General features: G+C 40.7%; 1 protein-coding gene across 2 annotated transcripts in view; it reads left to right on the plus strand.

Moving 5' to 3' along the window:
• The window catches only part of nlgn1 (neuroligin 1), a 313704-nt gene extending 292194 nt beyond the window's left edge, over positions 1–21510 (plus strand). For both annotated transcript variants that reach the window (XM_019256474.2, XM_019256476.2), the window contains 7 exons: positions 12369–12581; positions 13630–13896; positions 13986–14347; positions 15651–15811; positions 18170–18326; positions 19641–19718; positions 20666–21510. In XM_019256474.2, coding sequence (XP_019112019.1) covers positions 12369–12581; positions 13630–13896; positions 13986–14347; positions 15651–15811; positions 18170–18326; positions 19641–19718; positions 20666–21268 — 1841 coding nt within the window. In that variant the 3' untranslated portion in view covers positions 21269–21510. The remainder of the gene's footprint in view (positions 1–12368; positions 12582–13629; positions 13897–13985; positions 14348–15650; positions 15812–18169; positions 18327–19640; positions 19719–20665) is intronic.
• Positions 21511–26900: the final 5390 nt, after the last annotated feature.

Below are 26900 nucleotides of genomic sequence, written 5' to 3' on the forward strand. Positions count from 1 at the left end.
CTCTCGGTCTGACAGATGGGTGAGGCTGCCTGTTTAGACTGTTGAATCTTTTTCACTGCAGCCTGGCAACCCAGACGTTGCTCACATCAAGGAAATGCTCTAGTGCTCTCTCTTCCGTCTGCAATCATTCTTTTGTCCAAAGCAGCCAGGTGATTTTACAGATGGGGTACAAACCAACACAGGAGGTCAAGGAGAAGCTTCCGGGAATACAATATCTCAGCCAGAATATTGTGAAGGACTCAAAACAGGAATGGATTACACACTCTGAGAAAAACTGGTTTCTGATATTTTGTCTGGGAGACTGGGAGAATTTTACACAAAACTCAGTGACAGTAAAATGTATGTTACATAATAATATCTGTATTTAAATATGTAGTTGTTTAATCATCAAATAACGGTGTTTCACTGCAAAATCTAACAGTGTTTCACTAAATTTACTTTTATTTTACAGTTTTTGTTTGGCACTCATTTTAACATTTTTGTTTTTATAATTTTATTAATGTATTTATAGTTTATAGTTTTAACAGTGCACTGTTAAAAATGAAGGTTAAGATAAATGCTCAAGTGGTCTTTCATGGTGAGGTGATAATGAGGTCAAATATGTCAACAAATGTGCACAGAAATCAGAATGAAAAGAGTGAGTCATAATGTCAGTTGTTTATTTATTGTCAGTGCTGACATGACTTTGACAACAGACATTATGTTCTTTGTAAAGGATTATCGATCTGAAGAAAGCCTCAGCTTTGAACAGACTAAGTACACGCAAAACTAGAAATGATGTGTGATTTGTAATACATAAAACAAGCTAAAACACATATGAAACCTACCAGCAGCCTCAGGGTGAAAGTCAAACACAAATTAGACTATCTGATGATGCAATACTAACTATAATACAACATAATACACCTTGAAAACCCCGAGGCCTACGCCAGACTATTGTTTGTAGACTTAAGCTCTGCTTGTAATAGTGTAGCCACACACCTTGCAGTAAGCTCAAACAGACAGATGTCTGTTAACCCACACATTCAGGTGGTGTCACTGATTTTCAAGTCCCAGCAGGTCAGAGTGAGTCAGTTATCTGAGAGTAAACTCAATAATGCAGGTTTCTCTCCACGATGTGTGACTTTCTGTTTACAGCACGTACAGATGATTGTACAAGCAGTCATCCCCACACAGTTATTGTTGTTTTCTGATTGATCCAGGATGTCTGCTGTGACCATTCTAAACACTCTTATTTAAGTCTGACACCTTAATGTGTGCAGACATTTATTTTTGCATCATATATACATAATAAAGACCAACATGTTGACCACCTAATTCCTAAGTCAATTCAATGTTATGTTATCCACTGATGTAAAAATGTAAAACATGTAATCATTCATTCCTTTGTTCATTTGTCAAGTCATTTCTACAATCAGGTATTTTTTTCTTATTTACCTAGATGTCATGGTCATTCTCTGTGCATCCCACAGTGAAACGCTTGATAAAATAGCAGCAGTGGTGGCCTAATCATTTATTTATTTATTTTTATTTTTTTTACATTTTCTTAATTAGGGGCTATTATGTATTCACTCCACAAGGCTGGAATAGTTTGAGTAACAGTTTAATCACATCCACACCCACACGGAAAGCAATCCTCCCCACTCCCTCACCGCCTTCAACCCGGCAGAAGGAGGTAATCTATACCAGCGTGCCCTAACAGGCAAATCTGTGAGGACAGCGACACAAATTAACACATGTTTGTGTTTGTGCAGAACAAGAAATATGAACGCCGGTTCGTTTCATTTTTGAAGTTGACAGCGTAATTTGATTTGCACCAAAGGGCTAAGGACGGAGGGAGGGAGGGAGGGGGGGAAGGGAGGCTGAGGGGGGAGGAAATAGAGAGGAAAAGGAGGGGAAATATGATAGACAAGGAAGGGGAGACGGTGTATGGAGGAAGAGATAGCTGTGTTTCAACACTGAGGTGTTGCTGCATATTGGTGTTTGAAATATTAGCTGATGTGTGGTGGGTGGGAGTATATATAGCATTTACCATAAAATATTTACAGTAATAGACACCTGTGACTTACAGCCTGTCACATGCTACGTTAACCAGTGTCTGCTCTGTGTGTGTGTGTGTGTGTGTGTGTGTGTGTGTATGTGTGAAGGCGCTTCAGTTTGATCTTTTCTACGCATTCTGTATCATACAATTATTTCTGCTGAGTTCCTCATTAGCAGACATCACGCTGCCACCACTTTATTCCATCGCCCACCGTCAGCTGCATATATTATAATGACGTGGGGTGTCGTTCAGCTCAGTTTGTAGAGCAGCCGCCCCATGTGTGAAGGCTCAGTCCTTGCTGTGGAAGTCCAGGGTTCGAATTCGACGTGTGGCTCTTTACCAAATGACATTCCTCATCTCTTTCTCCCTTCACTCCTGTCACTCTTCAGCTGTCTCTATCAAAATAAAACAAAAAAAAAAGATAAAAGGCCAAAACAAAGATTATAATGACGTTACGTGAATGATGAGGATCTGATCAAGACGCACGCACACACACACACATTTACCTCTGTGATTGTATTATTTTAACGGACATTCAACTGCTGTGGTGACGGTTTACTTCTCGCTGAAGATGAGTAGACCCTTTCAAATGCAAATGCAGACACTCACACACAGACACACACAGACACGTGTGCATCAACTGTTTGTAACTGAATTAGTTTGTGTGTTGCAAAGGTAAAAATGACTCAGACATTTCACTCTTTCAGCTGTCTGTATTTGTGTTTAGACACACATTTATAGGAAAAGCTCTGGCAAAAGTGTCGCTTTTCCTTTCCGCATATAAAACAGTCACAGGGTTCTGTCTTCTTCTGTTTAGGAAGATTTAACCCTGAAATAACCTTCTTTGACCACTTGGGGATGGAAAAACAATCAAACCAGACCCTGACATACATAACCTTTAAATTCATACCGCAAACATTCTTTTTTTTTTTTTTTTATGAAACCATTGCCCGTTTATACACCCATCAAATGCAAAGCAACATTTGCATTAATTTGGATTTGTGCTTCTGGCAATCGGTAAGTTCAGTATTATGCAATGAGCAATATTTTTTTTGGCATCTTTTGATGTAATTTCAACCAGAGCCAGCGTTTGGCGCTACTGTAGAAACAGCTGGTTAAGGTTCTGTGGATAACTGAATGCCAAAAAAGTTAGTCGTTTATTTAAGTCAGAATTGCAGGACTAGGACTTTTAGTGCTTTAAGGAACCTTTTTTATGTTTAATAATCTTTGTTTATGGTCTTTGTTATACTGATTACTTTAAGTTGAACCTTTGCCTGCAGCAACTGGTTCTTTGCAGAACCAATAGGTAAAAGGTTCCTTGAAAAAACTTTAAAAAAAGTTTCTCCTATGTCATCACCATGGAGAACCAGTTCATGTTCTAACCAGAACCTTTTTTTAAAAGATGTACATCAACTTTACAGTGAACTATTCTGACAATGTTTGCCACCTTTATCTCAAGTGATTTCTTACTCCTCTCCTTCCCACTTCATTTCTTCCGTCTAACAAGGCACACTGGCCTCACTGATAAAAGGCACTGCAGCCACTGTATGTAACAGCCTGGTAAATCAGTTGCAGTTACTTTTTTATATCCTTAAGATTTTCAGCTGTAATGTGAAATGAGCTGGCGTATAGTCACTTGTGTATTTGCGGCTTACAGAATGTCACATTTTTAGTATCAGCGCGGAGGTTTTTACAACGCTACCATTAATTGTACTCAGATGAAACATTATTTGCATTTCCTGCCACACCTGAGCCAGTTGCGATATGATTGATTGGGTGCGGTCAGAGTGCAACGCGACTATTTGTACAGTCAAGCATAAAAGCACAGCTGTTTTTCTCCGTTTGGAGACAGTTAAGACATAAAAGTATTTAATTTAGGTGTTGCAATATGTCACTGTACCTGCATCCTTTCTTGTAAAAAATGACTTTATGCGGCTATGCATCATATTTTTTTATTATATTTCGGTCACAGATTTAATTTATTCATATGATGATACACTCTACTTTTTAACACCGATCCACACTTTTTAACTGTCACCATGCAAACAGGGCACACCTGAAAATGAGAGCTTGCTCCATGTTTGTCCCCAGTGCTGTCTAAATAAAGGTTGAATGAGTGAATATCCTGTAGCTCTGCATTCATTATTTTCTGTGAGAAATGCTTTGTGCCTCATCAGCATATTCCCCAGCTGGTTGCCCTCGGCGTGCCGTTGTCTTCGGGGGTTGTTGTATGGAGGGAGTAGATATAGATGGAGCACTGCTGAGGCACTGTAAATATTTGGAGCTGCTGTTGCACCATTAGTTTTAAGCAGACAACCACAGACTGTAGGGCAGGAAAGAGTGGGAGGGGTTCGCCGTACAAAGTGAGGTTACATCACAAACATCGCTGGACATGATCCATATTTGTCATTATTGTTTCCCTGTCTTCATACCTCAGCTAACTATACAACTACTCATCTACAACATCTTCTGTAACTCTTGGTGGAACTTCTACATTACAAACAATGTCCCAACATGGACTTTCAAAGGTTTTCACCAGGCAGGGAGAAAGTTTTTGTTATGGGAATTTTTAAGGAAGAACCCTTGAATAAGGAGGAGTAGATTCAAAATATCAAAGTCTAAGTTGAATTTAATATTCTTGTACAAGAAAGAGTGTTTAACAGTGGAACACACAAAAGGTCTTACAGAGAAAAGGCTCCCTGAGGAGCTCTAACAGTTGGTTCTTATACAATTTTCTTAAAATGGGCTGTCTCGGACACCTCCCCGTTGGTAATTTCCGTTTTTGGTTTTCTGCTAAGTAATGAACATTGTGTTTCTTGTCAAAAATTAGACTTCTTAGGCCTGTCTCTCACATCCTTGTCTCTTCTATTTCCCAGGGCTGTTTCTCATGTCCTCGTCTCCTGTCCTTGAACTACTGATTTATAATTATCTCTCCCTGCCATCCTCGGAAAACACAGTCCAAAATAAGGGAAGTGCACGAGACATGCAAAAAACAGAAAACACACACTATATGAGTTAAAACATCTGAACCCCAGTATAAATCCTAATTTTCACAACAGTTTTCAGACCATATTAGGGCCAAAAAGTCAGATTTAGAATGAATTATTATTATGAATTTGCCTTGATGTTTTGCTGCATAAACAATGTGAATAATGTGACACCTCAGGTTGAACCCGCAGAGAATTATCACCTGAACTTGCAGCTCTCTCGAGCCTTTACGATACTAAGATACATGGCAAGTTTCCGCTCATTGTTTAGCTGCCTGGATCGCAACTTTACTGTTCTGGTGTGTGCTCTCAGCAGGCAGCTGTTTGCAGGAATAAAAAAAAAAATCTCTGAAATCCCACTGTGCACTACCTGCTCAGCACCAAACAGCATGCGCCAGACAGATGAAGTTAGAAACTGAGAATCTCCCCGAGGAGTTGGAAGAGACCAAAAACAGGGATAAGCGACTCACAACATGTCCGCTGCTCCCAAGAGACTCAAAGAATCCATTTGAAGATTTAAAGTTTGACATTGGAAATACAGTAATCATGGCTTAAAATAAATACTCCGGACAAGGTTCTATTTTGATGTATGATATCTGATGTTTTATCCGTTAGTTCAATTATTTTCTTCATCGCACTTCATTTGAAGATAGAATAGCTCTGTGTTTCTGTGGTTGATCACCTCACATTATGGAACCATTCTCCCAGAATTCCATATTCTTCATTGCTGCTGTGGAATTACATCTTACAAACTCCCTGTGTGCTTTAGGGAATATTTAGCTGTGGAATAATCTGATTTTACAGGCTAAGGTTTAATTGAATTCTATAGGCTGTTTACCGCTGACTGCCAAACGATGAATGATTCAAGGATGTTTTTTTTCCTATTTCAAACACAAAAGCAGCTTCTGCGACTTTCTCTCCAGTCTTGTCTCGCACAGTTTTCCTCTAGTTGTCATCCAGCTTCACCGTCCTGTCCTCCATGTGCTTGTTTATCCAGCTCCATTTAAAGCTCTCCATCCTCTTCCTCTTCATCGGGCTTTGCCAATTCTTCTTTCAATTTCTCCCACGGTGATAGGTCACATCGGCTGCGACGTGCTTCTGCGACGGCGTTTTCCTTTTTCCTCTGTCGTTTTTTTGTGTACGGTCTTTCTTGACATCAAGAGTCAAAAGGACAGATAGTGAAAGAGAGAGAGAGAGAGAGAAGAGAGGGAGGATTACGGTATACAGACCATGACTGTGAAAAATAGATGTGTGCAGAGAGAGAAGTATTAAAAAAAAAATCCCACCTTTTCTCTTCGTCTAGCGTTCTCTCTCTCTCTGGTTGAACAGAGATAGCAGGGGATAAAAGCTGGATTCCTGGATCAGGGTTCACCTTAATATTGTCATCCAGGGAGCTTAGAGGCCGAGCGGCCGTATCACAGTCTCAGTGATCATGGATGGTGGCTTTTAGCCGAGCCTAAAAACATAGACACGTATGATCTATCCTACAGGGAGCATGGCGAGCCTCACAGGAGCTGATAAAATTCAACATTTCGAGCACGTCACACCATAAACACATCCGCTCACATCAGCGCTGCACGGCCTTTACATGTTTCCTAATGTTTTGCATCTTTTCTTTTTTAATTTGTTGTCTAACGTCCGTTTCCCTCAAGTAGGCTGCATGGACCTCGGCGACCGATGAAATACTCCCTAGTCTATTACATCGGCCGTGATAAACGACTGTTCAGAATGATTTTGGAGCACGCTGAAGAGATTTTACTACTCACTTTTTTACTATAAAACTTCAATTAGCACAGCTCAAAATGGGCTAGAATACCATGTTGGATCATTTTTGTTCTTTGTCTAATTTATCATAGGAAGAAATAAAAGTGATGAAGAATAAAAATCTTAACTGCTTTGCTGCAGTTTTAATCACATCATCTCCTCAGAGCATTATTTGTTCTTTTGTTTTTCACCATGTGAGAAAAAAAATGAAAAAACGAGAACGTGATTCATCTATTAGTCTACAATGAATGTTAGAACGTGTGTGTGTGTGTGTGTGTGTGTGTGTGTGCATATTTGTTTTATTGTTTTTTAACCATATAATGACATGTAATAGCAAAGCACACTGTGTGCATCAATGTATTCACATGAACTCTCTCTTCCTCTTTGACTTCCTCGTGTGGGAAAGCTGATGGACGAGCAGTAATTGGATCAAGGGCACGAGGAGGGAAGTTTTTATCATGACTCAGCAGTTTAGTCTGTAACTTCCCTTCACCACACTGTGTTTGCTGACGTATATCCCACTTAACATCTGAGAGCTATCTCACCGGTTAAATCCAATTGTACTGAAGAAAGACAGTTTTCTTTTTCTTTTTTTTTTACCTTCTTCACAGCTCGTCCTAATCGTCTGTGTTTGTCCTCGTTCAGACACGTTCATGTTCTGTGTGTATCTCTGTATCGCTCTCTCTTTCCTTGCTCTCATTAGCCTGTTTTGTCTCGTCGTGCTGTACTCTCATTATGATGATCGCAGCTATTAAAGATGGAAATATAGGATGTCTGCTTTCCTCCTGTTCCATGTACGATGCGGCTTTCGCTTTGGTGCCGACAAAAACACATTACATGAAATTACATATGAGTGTATCAGAGGCTAAAGTCCTTCTCATGAGCGCAATGTTAGACGGTGTCAGCGGTGGATGGATGACTCCATGCATGTAGGCAGTATCTTATCATCCAGAGCAGCTTTACTACCACGTCTACTCACTGCTAAGAAGTGGGTGTCCGTAAATCTGTGAAATATCTATTCTGTTCTATGCTGCTGCCAAGGCTAAGAGAGCATAAGCCATGAAGCGTGAGTGAGTGCAAATCAGTTCAAAACTATGCTTTTGTTTCTGCAGCCGACGCTGCTCTCCTCAGCTTCTCTGCGTGTCTGCATGGACGTCCATTCGCTTCCTAAATGTCCTCACAAGGATAGATAAGATGAAGTAAATCTTCCAGTACAGTGTCTCAGAGGGTTCATTTGTTGGTTCAGGATTTAATAGCTTCAATGTTGAGATCAGAATTAATATTGCGAGAGCTGGAATGAATGAGCGTCTTCAAATATTCTCAATCAAACATGCTTGTGCGCGCTCACATTCGTGCTTCTTGTGTCTCAATGTGTCTGCATCAGAGTACCAGTGTATGTGTGTGTGTGTGTGTGTGTGTGAGACAGAGGGGGGGAGGGGGAGAGCCGTGCCCTGCTGCCCTGCCACTGTTGGCGTACTAATCATTCTTCCTGCCTTCGCTCTTTGTGATTGCCAGCCCATCCCTGCACTGCAGCTAAATTGAATCAATTAAAATCTTTCTCGTAGATGGCTGCTGTTGCTTCCACGAGATTAGGCTTTGATCAAGAAACACACAAATAAATAAATAAGCCGAGGGGGAAAGGGAATAGAAAAGGAATGAACTCAATTAAAAAGTCAGTCCGGGGATGTGCCTGTCTGTGGGGAGAGTGTGGATTTGTTTGCGAGGTGGGTCGAGGCAAAAACAAACTGACAGGCTGCACGAGGTGGTGCTTTTAGTGGTGGATGTGTGTGAAGAGCTTGTGTGAGAGAGCACGTATAATGTGAAATGACGACATTGGGACAGAACACATAGTTTTCTTGCTTCTGCATGTGTGTGTGTGTGTGTGTATCCTCTATATAGCTATAGTCTTCATTTTTACAAGATACGTTATCAAATTAGTCTCAATTATCCATCAATTTTACATGAAGTAGCCAATATAAACATAATGTATGAATTACAGTTACTACCATAACAGTCTCATGTGGAATCCTATATGGGTACATCTGTCCTATTAATTCATATCATTGTGTAATATGCAATAAAAAACAGATTATTCCCTGCTGCTATTGGAATGGGAAATCTGTGGGTTTAGCATAGACTCTTGGCGGCTCGTTGTTCATATAAATCTTGCGCACACAGTAGATGAGACCCGCATGTGAGAACAAAGTGGCTTTTTATTAGCGACTCTCCAATCATCAGCCATGAGCAGGTGTAATGTTTACCCATTTAATACCGTAAATTCTCGAATAGAGCTTTCATTTATAACCAATAGAGCTAATTCGTATTCGGATTTCTGTTGATGTTGCCAACTCCATGCTCCCCCCATGTTTACATGATTTAATATGAAACATCTGCAGGAAATGTTGTTTTTTTTTTAATTTATTGACAGTAGTTTAACAGAAAACAGTGGTTGGAATTAATTAACAGGCTTTTCTTTTAAAAGAAGAAGAATTCAGAGTGAATGACTTCACTCTGTTGTTGCACTGATGGGATTAGTTCGGGATAATTGGCCTGTTGATCATACCAACACATTTACAGTATACAACGCTGCTTTATAATCCATTATAGTACAAGATGTGTGCTAAATCATCTAGTATTTATTCACAAGCGATGACATCATTCCTTTCTGCAGAGCATGTACCTCCTCCCCTCGGACGCATTACTCCAGGTGTCTCCATACATGTGGCCTGTATGCATCTCTGTGGAAATGAACTGTTGTGTTGACTGACACCGGGTATAATGAGCACTTTATTAGTCACAGAGTGGGACAGTGGTGGGAATGAGAACTCAAAAGAGAACAGGGAGGGAGATGCAGGAGCGTAGCAGGGGCGGAGGGGGTTTATGGGTGGGATCGGTGGTGGCTGTGGGGGGGGGACTCCCTGGATGCCGGCAGCAGGTAATGGAGCTTTTAGTATGGAAATCAGAGCGAGAGGGAGGTGGTGATCGGGGCAGTGGTGGGTGGTTGTGGGGGGAGTGTTGGACATGAAATTGCTCTAAAAGACCAGAACACTCCTGAGGGTATACTCGAGGTGGCTTGTCTCGTCAGAACATTCTTACCTCACCAGCACTGCAGCTACATCGACTAGGAATACCTGAGAGGTTTAATTGGATGGGAGGCAGGGTTGGAGTTCAACTAATGCTGGGGTGGAGAGGGAGTTGGGAGGGGTTTTGTTGTGAAGCAGGTTGATATAATGTCGTTATATTGGCCCTTGTAAGAACTTAAGGATAGACTTAGGCTATATGCATGTAAACCTTTGTATTTTATGAGTTGGTGCATTAATATGATAATATGTTTTTTTCCTAGTTATCACAACTTATGTTTTATTTTTGCAGTTTTTTGCAAAAACAATATTAGTTGTACTCAACATGCTACCCAACTCCTGATACAGGCTGTGGTCATCTCGCAACTAGATTACTGTAACAGCCTTCCAGCCTGCACAGTGAAAACTTTTTAGATGATCCAGAACGCAGTGGCGCCACAGGCTCCACAGGCTAATTCAAATCCCTAATGCTGTTTTGCACCCACGTACTTGAATGTTCTTATACAGACATATGTGACCTCCTGACCTTTGCGTTCTTCCATTGAATGACGTCTGGCTCAGGGCAATCCAAACTTTTCTCGTTTGTTGTTCCCCGTTGTTGGAACGTGCTACCAGTTCCTTCCAGATCAGGGGCGTGCCTCTATACCTTTAAAAACCTCCTGAAGCTCTTTAGAGAGGACCTCCTGTCCAACACTACCAACAACTGGACATGATAAATCTATCCACTCTCACAGTACTTATTGCTGCACTAACATGTCCTTGTCACACTGTACCTTGAATCTTTCTCTTTCTTGGACGTCGCTTTGGATAAAAGCATCAGCTCAATGACTGAATGTAAATGTGAGATGAGTGATTTGTAGGGGATTTTGGAGGATGTCATCAATCAGCAAAATAACACCTCCTTTGTTAACTTGCCATCCACCCTCTCCACCCTCAAGTAGCAAAGAGAGAGTGCAGGGAGCTGAATATGTTTGTGTAGTCTGCCTGTCTCATTGATCCTTTATCTGACTGAGGTTTGGACGTTTATATATTTATTATTTTTCATGCTCTCCCACAGCTCAGAAATATCGCTCATCTATTCATGCTGTGTTGATAAGTCTACGCTGTCCATGGTGCTGAAGCAGCAGACAGATTCAGGAGATTGCAACTTTTTCTCTCAGTCCCACCACGCTGCTACTTTCATCTCGGATCTATAACATTCTTTAAATTATAAATACTCAGTTCTATATTAAATTTATAGAGCGAGAGAATCATAGAGACACGTTGCTGCACATCCAGAGACCTTTACTCTGCCCGTCTCCCTCTGTTAAAATGAACAAATAACTGACTGCTTGTACTCTCTAAGATCATTGCTAAGATCTGGGAACGCTGCAACATTTCTAAAAGGAGATGTGTCAGGAGAAGAAACAGGAGCATGAAATTATTATACAAACATTTGTCCAAACTCTGGCCTGCTGTCCTTTCTTTCTTCTGTTTCCAGATCTTCTCTGATTCATTTAGTAAACACAAAATTGCCATGACTAATGCAAATTATGGCCAAAACAACATAACTTAAAACACTGTCTACAATTCCTCAGAAAAGACTTTATCATATTCATGATATTCATATCACATGCCTTTCTTTAAGCATATCCATCAGAAATTATGGGTAGAATGTAATAAAAAATATATATGTAGTAAAATATTATTTTTGCTCAAAAAAAAAAAAAAGTAATGTGATGTCCCTGGACCAGCTGAAAGGATTTTAGAAGTTATTAATTTTCTACAGTACAGACATTTATTTATTTCTCCACTATTAATAAACAAATCTGTGCTCTTCTGCACTCATCATCATTATCATCAGCATCCTGCTGTAAGTTCTCTTTGGGACTGGATCAGAGATTCAGATATGTCTCTCTCCAGTCTGAGTCTGTCTGTGTTATATTTAGCGTATCCACACTTTAAGTGGCTGTACAGGGTAATAACTCTTGTTTTATTGCAGCAAATTATTAAACAGCCGGGCTTGTTGGTTTTTCTTGTACAACGGAGAAATACGCCTCGTTATCTGCTGGTGGGTTAATGCTCGGATGGTCCAAAAGTAGATTTTTGTTTGTTTTGTTTTAATCACAGAGATCAAGATCAAAAAGAAAAAAAACAAGTGAGGGAGGAAAAATAGTTTTGTCTCTGGTGGTCTTCACTTTTCATTTCATTTGGGATAATTAACTGCAAACCTGTTCATGTTAAAGATTCTCTTTTTTCCATGTGGAAAAAATCAGGTCATGTTGGTGTTAGCTTATGCCCTCTAGCTGATGGTATCTTTTCTACCCATCATTTATAGTTTCAAGAGTTTGCTTGTAATAGCTGCTCTCTTTGTATTGATCGCATATTTTGTTCCTCGTGAAGGCTTTCTTAATAAACAAAGTATTATTGCTCCTGAACCTTTCTGCTTACCACACTAATAGCAATAAAAAGAAGGAGAACACTGATGTCTCCTCTTGCCTTTGTCCTCTCGTGCAGGGTTCCTGAGTACAGGTGACCAGGCGGCCAAAGGGAATTACGGTTTGTTGGATCAAATCCAGGCTCTGCGTTGGACCAGTGAGAACATTGCAGCCTTTGGCGGCGACCCGTTACGTATCACCGTGTTCGGCTCGGGTGCTGGAGCTTCCTGTGTCAACCTGCTCACATTGTCTCACTACTCTGAGGGCAACCGCTGGAGCAACTCCACCAAAGGTAAAAGGCAGTTTGTGTGTGTGTGTGTGTGTGTGTGTGTGTGTGTGTGTGTGTGGTTAAATGCAGTACTGTATGTGCACCTCAGTGGTGTGTGACCATGTCTGTCTGTGAGTGACAATCAACACAGGACACTTTTTTTTATTCATGTATTTGTTCTTGTATGATTTTATGGCTTGCATGCAGCTGCTTGTTGTCATGCAGAAGCTGCTTTTCCTGCTTTTACAATATCCAGCTGAGAAAATGAGACTAGCTGAGTTCAAATGTTGTTTTCACCTGGCTAAACAAAAACCTCAAAACACTCCACAGGTAAAATAAACTGTTCTTAGAATGCATGAATGCACCCTGACTAATATGAAGACATTTGAATGGGATATAATGTTCCGAATGCAGGTACACACATGCAGAGCGCACCTGTAGATGTGAAGCCTGTGCTCAGTCGGCTCTTGTTTGTTCACCCACAAACAGCAGTATGAAGTTGAGGAGTTGTCTCATCATCCTAGCATGTGTTTGCCTGCATGTACGGTATTTTTTTTGCACTTCTGTTTCCAGATAAACTGCTTCCGTAGTTTCATCTGCTCAGAGCAGCGGTGGAAATATTATCAACAGAGCGAAGAATTTGTAGGGAAATTAGTGTTCATGGGACTGCAAAAAGGAGGGTTTATTTGTTTTTTACACCACAAGTACATGTTTTTCAAAAAGTGAATTGAGTTTATTCTCAATCATTTTAAGCTGTAATCTGTATATTGAAAGGCTCTTCCTGTGCCTGTGCAGAGAGAATTACCTTCTCGGTTGTCCTAGAATAGCATCCATTCTGTCTTACTTAAGACAAAGATTATTTATTTATTATTACTCTGACCTCAATGGAGTGGTTATTATGTGTACTGCGATACGTGAAATATGAGCAAGCTGACTGCTGGTGCTGTGTTTTCCTTCTTGTTGCTATGCACTGTGTGTGCAGTAGGCCGTTTAAATTGCCCTGAAATGATTTACTCAAGCTCCAAATCATAATCTCTTCCTCTCCTTGCCCCTCTACTGTTTTTATTTCCAGGCCTGTTCCAGAGGGCCATCGCACAGAGCGGCACAGCTCTGTCCAGCTGGGCCGTCAGTTTTCAGCCGGCCAAGTACGCCCGCATGCTGGCCCGTAAGGTGGGCTGTAACCTGGAGGACACAGTAGAGCTCGTGGTGTGTCTTCAGAGAAAACATTACAAGGAGCTGGTAGATCAAGACATCCAGCCAGCCCGCTACCACATCGCCTTTGGGCCTGTTATTGATGGAGATGTTATACCTGATGACCCTCAGATACTCATGGAGCAAGGTAAGCTTCACTTTGCTTAAAGGCCAGCCATTTCCAGCAATATTCTAAATTTGCTCTTTTTAACAACTATCTGCACAATCTTTTTCAAGGCGAGTTTCTCAACTATGATATCATGCTGGGAGTTAACCAGGGTGAAGGACTTAAGTTTGTGGAGCTTATCGTGGATAACGAAAACGGCGTTCAGGCGAACGACTTTGACTATGCCGTGTCCAGCTTTGTGGATGACCTCTATGGCTACCCAGAGGGCAAAGACATCCTCAGAGAGACCATCAAGTTCATGTACACAGACTGGGCAGACAGGCACAACCCGGAGACCCGACGGAAGACACTGCTCGCACTCTTTACCGATCACCAGTGGGTGGCACCGGCTGTCGCCACAGCTGACCTGCACTCCAGTTTTGGGTCACCGACGTACTTCTACGCTTTCTACCACCACTGTCAGACAGAACAGGTGGGTCTCTGGCTGTCTAAACTCTCAGCGTTGCTGTTTTCTGGCTATCAGGCCCTTCATTGGCGAGGTGGCCCTGGGCAGTGGCCTACTTGGTTGCTTATCTGTCATGGACAGAGAGACTAAAGTACTACTACTATTAACTAGTCTTACAGACATTTTTTGCCAAAGTAAATTCACAAGAACTGAAATCACATATAAAGCGGTGACCTAGCTAATATTCTATGCTTTACTGAGCAAGTCTCATCTCTAACAGTGACATTGGAGTCACAGTGCACATGATTTTCCCAAGACTCTCCTGCATTTTCTTCCAGACACCTAAAAAGACAGATTGCTCGCAGTTTTTAAAAATATCCTGGATGTTACAGACTGTATTTCTCTCAGGGGAGAGGTTTGGAGACTCTACTGAGCTCTGTCAAGCTTTGTCTTTAATGGTAATGGTATTTGATGGCACTGACCTTAGAACTTACCATGAACTAGAGTCATCCCATCATTTGTCGTCTCTCTACATTCCTGAAGCAGAGCATGAAGTTGAAATATTTTGTCTCATTTTATACCATCTGGTGCCAATTCACATGTTCTTCCATCGATGTACATCTTTTTATTGACTTTGTAAATAATTGCATTGCCTCTGAAATTTACATTTTATTTAGCTTCAACACACCTTGAGGTTTAAATGAAAAGAGTAATTGAACCCAGTTTTGATTACCACAGGCAGCACATATTGGCCTTCATAAAAAAAAGTTTTAGATTTGGTTTCTCTCTCAGATTTGGAAAGATAGCTCCTTCTGATTGTTTTAGAACAGAAATTGTAATTGCTTTGTGACATGAAGGCAGGTTTTACAGCACTTGATCATCACATGAAACAAGTTTGATTTTATAACAGTTGTATTATGGTGACTGACTAGTTTGCAGCCGCTCTGCCTAATTATGAAAGAATCCTGAAAGAAAGTGAGAGTGTGGTGATTAAATACCAACATTTTCTTTTGCCAAATTTTTCACTGAACAAGCTACAGAGAGTAAGATACCACCACATTTCAGTTTTTAAATTCAGCTCAGGTCCATTCCTTTATTTTTCATCTTGTTTCTCTCTGAGTAATGGGGCAGATATGGTAGGCAAAATAATATTAAAGACTTATCTCATTTCCTCCTTTTCTCTCTCAAAAATCGTTGCTTCTTTGATCTGTCTGTGTGTGTCGCAATATGAACTGTGTGTAAGCAACAAAAATAATCCCCTTCAGTGTCCTGTGTCTGTCACATAAATGTAATAACACCGATCTGATTTGATTCATCTGTTGCTCATTAGGTACCACCGTGGGCAGACGCCGCACATGGAGATGAGATCCCTTATGTGTTTGGCCTACCAATGATTGGACCAACAGAGCTGTTTCCCTGCAACTTCTCCAAGAATGATGTGATGCTCAGTGCCGTGGTCATGACCTACTGGACAAACTTTGCCAAGACGGGGTATGATGACACTACATTTATTATTTATTTATTTTAACTGAAACAAGGCATTTGGTTCTAAGATTACCTACAAAACTAGGTTTCAATGAGTAACTTGGTTTCTTGTGCAATGTTAACACAATGTTTAGGATTTAGTTGTATCTCAGAGTAAATTTGCAACCATCCTGCCCTTCCAAGAATAAAGAAGAAACTACAGTGGCCACAAAACTTGTGAAAATATGCAAATATAAATCCACATGCAAGGCCATTCTGGGCTACTGTAGAAACATTGTGTCCTCTGTGGAAGCTGCACTCCCTGTACATATAAAAAGCCCATTCTGAGGTCACGGACACAGGTGATTATACACTAATGATAGTTATATATATTATATTCTATGCTATGTTATTTCTAAATCTTTATCTTTAAGTACATATGCATGCACTGGTCTTTCAAAGGCAAAAGACAATGAAAGGTCGGAGGTCTGACTGCCAGAACAGAGCCTCTGTTGTAAAACTCCACAAACACAAATTTCATGTACAGCTTCTTTTAATATCGCACTTCCAGTAAGATTCAAACCCTGTTTACACATGCTCATATTTTTACAGAAAGCTGCAGAGAGCACTTAAACATTAGACATCATCAAAATGTCAAAGCTGTGCCACATAAAAGAGGAAAATAGGAAAAATACACTCTACGAGTTGCACCACCGAATGAGACTTTGTGAAGTGTGGAAAACACGGTCGATGCCGTGAAAAAGCTTCAATTTGCATGTTTGATTCACCCAAACATCCATCTAGTCATCGTCTCTGGTGCAACCCAATTCACAAGCTGCAGCATGCTGATGTATGTACGTGACACAGTTCTGTAGAAGGTCAGCCCGAAGGGTTATTTAAACATTTTTTTGTAGACATGTGTTCTGCAATCACTCTGACAGCACTTGATCAACATGCAATTACCATCACAAACCCATGAACTAATTGATCATTTCATTGTAATTGTGTTTCCTCAATATTAACCTGCATTTGATGAGCAGAAGTAGTGAAGGACTGTCCCATGTGATTGATATTCTGTGCAGATTCCCTCAACATATCTTCAAACACATTCTTAATTAATTGTCGTAGCCTGAAGAGTGACATTCTCGATGGCACAAAATTACGCCCCCACCACAACCACCACCCTTCTGTCTCACACAGCCTTCCAGCATAGTCATGGTGGTAATTGTTTTTTTCCAGAGTGTAATGGAGGGACATTGGCTTTTTCTGCGCACTGCCCAGTAGCCCTGAGGGGAACAGAAAGGCACTAATGATCTAAATATATAACCCCAAATTGACGTGGAATGCTGGGTACCTGGGAGATTTATGCCACCAATTTGAATGGTTAAGCGTGTTCCTGATGAGGTCTGGCTGGCTCCATATGACGCTCTCAGACAATGGGGCGCTCAGTGGGTCTGAATAGGTTTCCATAGCGCACATGGCTGGCTCTGTTCTGCTCAGATTAAATGTAAGTAGGTGTATTTAGCACAGGACCCCATGTGGACTGTTTTCTGTAAGCTTCTCTATGTACACTAAATATACGAGGGGAGTTCATCATCTGCATTTACAGTTTAGTTCATTCTATTATGTATGTTTTAACATTTAACAAAAGAAGAAGGCACATCAGATTCCTTAGTTTGGTTTGAAGCAACTACTCAAGCATATGCTTTATGGAAATTATCAGCATGGTTGAACTGAGTCTGTACACAAACATATTCCTTAAATGGAAGCGTCTTCATATGTATAAATTATATATGAATAGGTTCATTCCCAATGAGACATCCATATATATGAATAGGTTCATTCCCAATGAGACATCCATAATTTAAATAAGAACTTTTTTTTGCATTAAAATAAAACTCTAGAGGTTATTAGCTATATTAAGATCTTTTCATGCAGTCAGAATCTTGAGAAAACCAATCATCTGTGAGCAATAAGACCTCTTTTGACCTTTTTTTGATTTTATCAGGTGTGATATCTCAAACTGTTGATTAATATTTGATGAAACCTGGGGGCTGCATCTCACCACTGCATTCCTGTATTTTCATAATTACACTGATTAGCCAGAGGGAGATGCTACACTTAGGTCAAAATTAAAATTGGAATAAACAGACAGTCTGGTCTCAAAAGGTCCATCCTACTTTTAGTTTGGCCGTAGTTCTTCCTGTCCCCCTAAAGCAAAAGCTGACATAATTGTTTGTCCTGATTGGGCACGAAAAGACTGCATCATGCACGAGGGAAGGCATTGTTTCAAATGGACTTGTGTTGTCGTGCTCTTCCATTAAACCATCAGCAGATCTTGTGTCTCTGTCAATTATTATATTGAACTCTTTCTTTGTTTGTCAGGGACCCAAACCAGCCCGTTCCCCAGGACACCAAGTTCATCCACACCAAGCCCAACCGCTTTGAGGAAGTGGCATGGACACGCTACAACCAGAAAGACCAGCTCTACCTTCACATTGGACTCAAGCCCAGGGTCAAAGAGCATTACCGTGCCAACAAGGTACAGTCAGATACTCCTTAATATACTTTCTGTTAACACTTTCAGCACTCACGATAGCCCTCCTGGAATGGAATACACAGATTTTGGATTGACCCTGTTGGATTTCCATGAGGTTTCCAAGTAATATATCACAAAGCTGGCTTACTTTTAGTTGGATAAGATCACACTGGTAACCTGTAGTGCAACAGGAAATAGGAGGAAACATTCAGAGGATCCGAGCAAAACATAAATATCTGGTGATTGTGAAAATGTTTAAAAAATGTGTAAAAATTACTGCAAACAGATTGTGTTTCCTCAATATTAACCTACATTTGATGAGCAGGAGTAGTGAAGGACTGTCCTGCGTGATTGATATCCTATGCAGATACTCTTCACATACCTTCAAACACATTCTTAATTAATGGTTGAAGCATGAAGAGTGACATTCTCGACGGGACAAAATTAAGGCGGTAGAGCGGGTCGTACACTAATCGGATGAAGTGTGGTTCAATCCCATGCTGCACCATCAGTTCGTGGATGTGTATGGATGGCTAGAACTCAAAAACTGATGAGCTGTGGCAGCCAATGCCATCAGTGTATAAATGTGTGAATGGGTGAATGACATACGTGCTGTAAAAGCGCTTTGAGTTGTCAGAAGACTAGAAAGGTGCTATTTAAGTACAAATCATTTACCATTACTCCAAACGCCAAAAAGTCTTTCCGTAGGTTAATTTCTCCCAATAAATGCAACATTTTATTCAACTTTATCCTTGTCAAGCTGTTTTTCATGTAGCGTTCATGCAGCAGGGCCCCGTTTACTAGATTATCTCGTGTTTCTGATTCTGTTATACTTTTGTACTTCTTTACGGTGAATATTATTTTCTGCCACTGCAATAGTATTAAGTTCTCAGCTCCTGGTCTGATGGACATGTTACATGTGATTGGCTTGTACTGGATAACTCTGACACTTTCATGCACTGAAAAACCCAGACTTACCCGAGCCTCTTTATAACTTTGTGATAGCACTTATTGAGGGTTACCAATGCTAAGGTTATGTAGGTTTTGTGAGCACAAGTCAAACAGTCAAACTCAATGTAAGGATGACTGTTTTGCCCTATGTTGATATTAAAAGCGTAGAGGGTATTATTATTAATTATTAGTACAATTATATTATTACTTAATTTGACAGATTGAAAAGCAATGCTTGTGATCCATTAAGATTATTTTGAGATATTTGTATTCAAGTTGTCAAACTGCATATCCTCATTCTAATGTGAAGTCATACTGACTTTGATATGTTCTCATGGCATCTCTTGATTTTTTTCTTCCACTCAGGTCAATTTGTGGTTGGAACTGGTTCCTCATCTGCACAGCCTCAACGACGTCACTCAGCTCATTCCCACCACCACCAAGGTTAGTACTAAATCACCTACATCTCATTACTGCTCCTAAAATTAAAAGAATAACTACCTGAGTCATTCCCTCCACAGAAAATGTGTCGGAATAGGCCCAAGCAACTTGAAATTGAATTTTAAAATGCAGTACTCAGATAGATTGTTGACCCGACTGCCTAATTCTGCCCTCAAGTACCTCTTGTGAGCTTCTACTTGTGTGGTTTGATGTGATTTCACTTGTTGCACATTAAAGTGCTATGAGAACAAATGTTTCTTTTAAGTCACACAGAGCTGTAGATGCATCATCATTCATCAGCTTCACTATCAGTTGTCACAGAGATTCAATAGTTCCTAATTCCATAAACTGTATCTTAGGTGTAATAAATAAATGAAAATGTAGTTTGGAGCCACTCAAACTGTTGATACGTGTGATGATTGCTGGAAAAACAAATCATTACCACAAACCAAATCATTAGTCTCCGTCTGAATGATAGAGCTATTTTTCATAACTGAAAACAAAATAATGAACCTTTTTCCATGTGTAGTGTTAGACTCATTGATATTTTCAAGTGATGTATTTATTACCACAATTTAATAACTAGTGGGTTTGATGAGATACTCTGTGATTACAGCAGTTCTCTTAATATGTTTTCCATCAATTTCCTGATTCATATTAGTTCACTTTTACACTATGACCTGGGAGTAGATATCTGCATCTGTAGTCATACTGCAGCTTTTCTGACTCTGAACATGTTTCACAATGGGAATCTTTTGGAATTTGAGGCAGCACGTTGGATCAGTGGTTGGGTTTTAGATGCTCTCTGAGTGCCTGTGTGGGTTTCCTTCTGGTGCCCTGGAAATCTGATGCAAAAGATTCAGATTGTGTTAGCACAAAGCAGACAAAATGCCCAAAACATAGTTTAAACTCTTCAAATCAATTATAATTTGACTGCTTTCTGTTTCCAGATTCCTCCACCTGAAGCTACTAACCGCACCCCGAAGACCAAGGTTGTGGTGACCAAGCGCCCTAATCCGACTCCTTTCCCCACTGAAACCCACGATAGCCACAACCAGCCACATCTGGTGGACCAGCGTGACTACTCCACTGAGTTATCAGTGACCATCGCTGTAGGAGCCTCCCTGCTGTTCCTCAACATTCTGGCCTTTGCCGCACTTTACTACAAGAAGGACAAGCGCCGGCATGATGTCCACAGGCGCTGCAGCCCACAGCGGAGCGCTGCCAACGACCTGGCTCACACTCAGGAGGAAGAGATCATGTCCCTGCAGATGAAGCAGCACTCGGATCTGGACCGGGACTGCAGGGGGGTGGGCGATTCCCTGCACCCGCATGACATGGTGCTGAGGACTGCCTGCCCGCCGGACTACACTCTGGCCATGAGACGCTCGCCGGACGACATCCCGCTTATGACGCCAAACACCATAACCATGATCCCCAGCACCATGGGGGGGCTCACTTCGCTCCACTCTTTCAACACCTACCCCAGCAGCGGGCAGAATAACACCTTGCCCCACCCGCATCCACACTCACACTCCACCACCCGGGTATAGCCCTGTGTATGCACCCACGCAGGCAGGACTCTGATGGCTGAGGCAAAATCAAACGCCACTGCTGCAGCAGAGACTTACGGCCGACATGCTGACAAACGCAGATATGTCAGGAGCTGAAACGCCAGCCTGGAGTTGCCAGACACCCATGGAATTACACTGGGATTGTATGACACCCTGTTAATACCTGAGGGAACATAGTCAAGGGATTTCTGGGGGTTTGGACCAGAGGAAACAAAAAAAAAGAAAAAAAAAAAAGAATAATTATGTTTTTTGTAGAAAAATAAAAGACAAGAAGAAAAAAGTACAAATAAGGAGTTGAAGAAAAACAACCTTACACTTAAAAAGAAGGAGGAGGATGTTTTTTATTATTATTTTTGTTCTGATATTGCAGAAAAACAAGGTACAGTAAACTACTTTTTCTTTCTAGCGACAGATACGGCCTTCGGGATCTTTTGACAAATGACTGCTTGACAGTATTATCTGGAAGCAGAACAGAGCATCAGACACGCCTCGGAGGTGAGAAGAGGGGAGCACTTTGTAAAAGAAAGAAAACATATTGTTTTCCTTTGGCATCACACTGCAGATTACTCTGTTTGTGGGGCACAGAGTAGATGCAGCGCAAAACCAATTCAGGCATGTGTTAACTTTGTAAAACAGAGGCTATGTAAGATAAAGCAAAAAAACTGTTGTTGAATAGAGCAAAAGGAAGGACCGAAAACTTGGAGGAAAAAAGAAACCCCCCGTATGCACAATGGAACCATTTTGAGGAAAAAAAAAATATGTCACAGATACTTTTCATCCATTTATTTTTGAGGAACAATTTTATTGTATAGAACCTATTTACATATCTAGATCTGTACACTAAGCACCAAGGCTGTTTAAGCCCTCTTCTCTTGGGTGGGGGGGCGGGGGGCGTCTATACTGCAAACCTGCCAGCAGGACTGAACCAGTGGGATCCACCTACTGGCTTTCTGGCAGTTCCAACTTCAACACAGAGAGCTGAGGGACAAAGGATAATTGGATATTTTAGCACGATGCGCATGACAATTTATCTGCTTGATGGCTGCTCTGCTGATTACATCATTATTAAGAATAATTTTCACCCTCTCCCCTGCATTGGAGCAATTTTCAGACGGATTTTCCTGATTGGATTTACAGGAATACAAACACCCTCACAGGACCATGGGAAGCGCAGTTCCATGTTGTGGATGTTATGGGCTAGAGTTTGGGGACAGAAAGGGGAGGGGCCGGGGATACGGTAAAACTTTCTTGCATAACATAATATAGCTTGAGTGGAGCTGGGCATATAAGGACTAGTTTTGTACTCTGTGTGTTGGTACTACTTTTTGATAGTGGTTAAAATCACATTACACTGTATCAATCAAACTCATTGTACCTTCAGTTGAGATCAATGTTCTTTGCTATTCTACCTATTGGACCACTTTACCGTATAGAAGTAATTACCTGCACTGTTTATCCCATTGCCCATTTTTCTTTTCTTTAATTGGAATGTGTTGTTGATTGAGTAACAATGTGGCTGTCCATTGGTCTAAAGAAAAAGAGGAAGAAGGTGGTGGGAAACATGTTGAAGACTGAACCCCTGGGCTATGTAGTTTTTTTTTTTCTTTTCTTTTATCCAGCCAGGTTCTGTAGAGCTTGTTAAACAGGAATGCCTGTACATGACTAATACAAGTCAGAGGCCAAGCACAGACAGATCACATTGGGTGGAACTCTGTGGAAATGCACAGCAGGTGGATGTGAGGAAGAGCTGAGGTCAGGCTAGGTCTATTCCCAGGATGTGCTTTTTATCTAGTTTTCATCATTAGTCATAGTTGATCTTTTTTTGGAGGCACATTGTGTTTTGGAAAGAGGAAAAAAAAGAGCAGGTGAGACCCACAGTCAACCCTCTTTACCTTACTTTAAAGAGCTACTACTTTTCTTCTTTTGGCCCCGCTCTTTTTCTACTAAAGATTCTCTACTGTCTCATCTTTTATACTGAGCTGACAGGATGGGCTGTTTAGCAAAATGGTTTCCCCTTGCTTTCAGTCTCCTGCAAGGCTGTCTGCCATCGCTAACATCTTTAGGTCAGTGAAGCCTTGGCAGCTAACGATGTTAGCCACCGGAGTAGGAATGTGTCATAGAGCAAAGCAGACTGCGGTCGGATCCAGTCGCTTAAGAGTCATTGCAGAGGTAAAGAGGTGATCTTCAAAACAGAGAGAGGGATACCCTGGATGGCAAGCCTGTTGTGCTGGGATATAAGATCTGTATGCTGGTGCAGAGATGCTACTTGGTAAGCTGAAATGCTTGTCTCCCTGTTTTCCCTTCACTAAAGTGCAGATGTGTGGAGACCTCCGTTGTGCGAATACATCCTGCCCCTTCTGGCTCGCTCATAGGCACTGTGCAGTCATTCAAAATAATGAGTGCAGACTACCGTTACCCCATGTAACACTGCAGCAGACGAGCTAGATGGAGGGGAGGGGGTACAATCCAGTCTGTCATTGGGGGGTGTTTGCTTTTTGGGATAAGATTTAAATTGAATAAACTAATTACATCTGTTTGCTCCAGATTGTTTCTCTGGATGAAATGAACCACCAGGGCTAGATCTGGGATTTAAACAAAAGAAAGATTCCAAGGCTATTATCATGCATCATCCTCATGGGCCAGGGACTTGTTTTAATACCCTTCTCTGTAAAAACAAGCCAATGACTTAAAAAAAAAAAAAAAAAGAGTGTGAATTTCAGAATCTGGGTCCAGTAGGTCAGTTGGCACTGTATCGGCAGGCCACTAGCTTTCTCGCTCGAGCACTCATCTTGCCCGTTTCTGTTTGCCAACACACACATACAAACATATGCAAATGAAAACATGTGTGCCCTCAACTATGTGCTAAGTAATTAGTCCTGCGCTTTCCAAGTGTTTCAGTATCTACTCAAGATATTGTATATAGACTAACGTCTTGATTGCCTGCACTTGGCCTCAAGATTTATTAGACCAATATAAAAAAAATAAAAAAAAACTACATGACCTTGTTTTTGTAACCCAAGCCAATGGCTGAAATACGTTTCACAAGATGTGGAGGTGAACCTTGGAAGAAAATGAAATGAAGATGTTGGCTCGATACTCTACTGGCAGTACAATGACCAAGAAGTTCTTAATAGATAGATTGTCATATTAAATAATACAATGAGGGTCGGCTATGCTGGGATCAGACACAAAATCAGCCTAATTATGGCTCAACTTAGGCCTAGATGTTAATATGCAACATCTGTGACACCTCTGGACATTTCCCAAAGAAAAAAAAAAAGTCTCTTTTTTTTTTTTTTTTTTACTTCTTTTGCCTTTCTTGTGTTCCATACTCTTTCTGTCAACTGGACAAGGACTACTACGTAATGATGAATGGTCCCAGGCTCATTTACATTCATAAATGTCCATGTTCAAATATGTAGACATCTGTTATTGAGCTGTATATGTCATGCAAGTTGCAGTGAATTTCCATATCTATTAGCCAAGTCACAACAAGAACATTGTATAGTAATCTGGTCCAAGGACGAACCACAACCTACCTTCTTGCAGTCACATTTAATATCTTTGTCATACTGCAATACAAGGCCATTAAAACCTTTTCACTTTTGATGGCAGAGATGTCATAGCTTTTGAACAAAATACAATGAAATACAGCATCAAGTGTGGTCAGCCCACACAATGTAGGCATTACAGTAATAAATCATTTTATTCTGGTGAATAAAATATAATAAAATTGGCTCTACATTACTAAATAAGTAACATGCTGCTGGTAAACAGTGGGAACCATCCATCAAAATATCACAGACGTTTAGATAATACATTAGTGAGCACCTGCCCAATTCCAGCACTGCTCTCCAGAGAAATGACAGCGGGGCAAAGCGGGGTCCACCCTTTGAATTAAACATGTAATTGCGCTGATGGGTAAATAGTCAAGCAATTGCAGAACCATGCTAAGTAGCTGACAGCTCAGGATGAATGCTAATTAAGAACTTGCTATGTTTTTAATTGTCTGATTGGTGAAGAGTGATAAATGCAAACCAACTGTAGTGTGAGGAAAGCACGGAACAACACCTGACGTGTTCGAAATTAAATGTGGAAATAGCTGGAAGCGGTCGTGAACTGGATGTATGGTGGCAGTTGCTAACAAGATTTAGCATGTGTGTATGGTGACTCCATACAAACAGATCAGTTCTAGTTTTTTTCACACAGAATGAGCAGCCCTGCTGGATTGCCTGAGGACTTAAAACTAGACGGGGCAGAGTAAAAAGGTGTTGGAGAGGAGGTGCTGCAGTGACTCATGAATCAAGTGTTATATAAGTGAGGAAATGCATTAAATAGCTTCATCTTGCCCGGGAACTGACAGAGGGAGCAGCGTTACAGAAGCAAACTGGAACAGTATCATTAGAGAGAAAAAACAAGCAACTGTTGGAAGTAAAAGCTTCAGGTGACCTTCACTAGGCTGGAGAGAAGCTTTTGCTGTTCACATTGAAATAAGCTAATGACAGTGTAACGGATATCAGTGAAAAGTTACATAAGCGAGCCAGAAAAGAGAGAGAGTGTTGGGAGATTGATTAAATCTGCACAAATAGAGAGTCAGCTAACAGTAAACCTTAGCATTAAATACACCTTTAAAAAAAGACTGGAAAGAGAGAACCCAGAGACACATCCTTCTAGCTATATTGAAGGTGCCCTGTGAAGTTTTTATTATTTGGTATATGCAGTGTTTCCCAAAAAGTTGGTAAACATATTGAATGCATTTCTTACCCGAGAAAAAGTCATGTCGCCCCCATGTTCTCAACGTGCATGTATATAACCAACAATGCTGTTATTTTCGCTTTAAAACAAGCTCAACAGCACCACAAAAAGTCCCCAGGGGACATTTAATGATGTTTCTTAATTAAAATCAGCTCACACTAGTAAATTACAACATATGCTTTTGAGGCTAGGACTCCAGAGAAGAAGATTCTCAGTCCTCCAGGTCATAGTGTGTGTTGAAAGTTATCTTAGGCAACTGAACTAGCTATTCTTGAAGACATTTCACACCTCATCCATGAGGTGAGATTGTCATATTTTTATCAAGGACTGTCACACAGTCCTTGACATTTTTATCAAGGACAGTAAAACTAACCTGTCTCACGGCGGTCTAAACCCAACTCACATTCCCTTTTTAGTGGCCGAACAATCCAACGCTTGGTGAATTCTGCTTCACAATAATAGGAACAGCCGACATCGAAGGGATACATGTGTTCATTTATCCCAGATTTCTGCCAGTGGTACATAGAAGGATGCAGAACGCATGCATCTCAATTCATTTGCTGGCCTCCATGACAGATGTATTAAACATATGACAGAGATGACATTTGGAGCTGAATTATTTTGATCAGATTAGTTTTTAACCTATCCATCTGAAATTCCCTTTATGTGACATAATTGATTTATTTGATTAAAATGACAGAGGTTGTTCTGCGAGTATCCTAAATATTTCAAATATCTGAATACCAAACTACTACTGAACTGCAATCTAGCTTGAAAAGAACTAAATATATTATTGTGAAACACAAATGCTAAATGTATAGGGTAAAACCTGGAACTGCACATGAAAAAATGCACT

This window comes from Larimichthys crocea, chromosome XVII (genome assembly GCF_000972845.2).
Source record: "Larimichthys crocea isolate SSNF chromosome XVII, L_crocea_2.0, whole genome shotgun sequence".
In the NCBI taxonomy this organism is placed as follows: Eukaryota; Metazoa; Chordata; class Actinopteri; family Sciaenidae; genus Larimichthys; species Larimichthys crocea.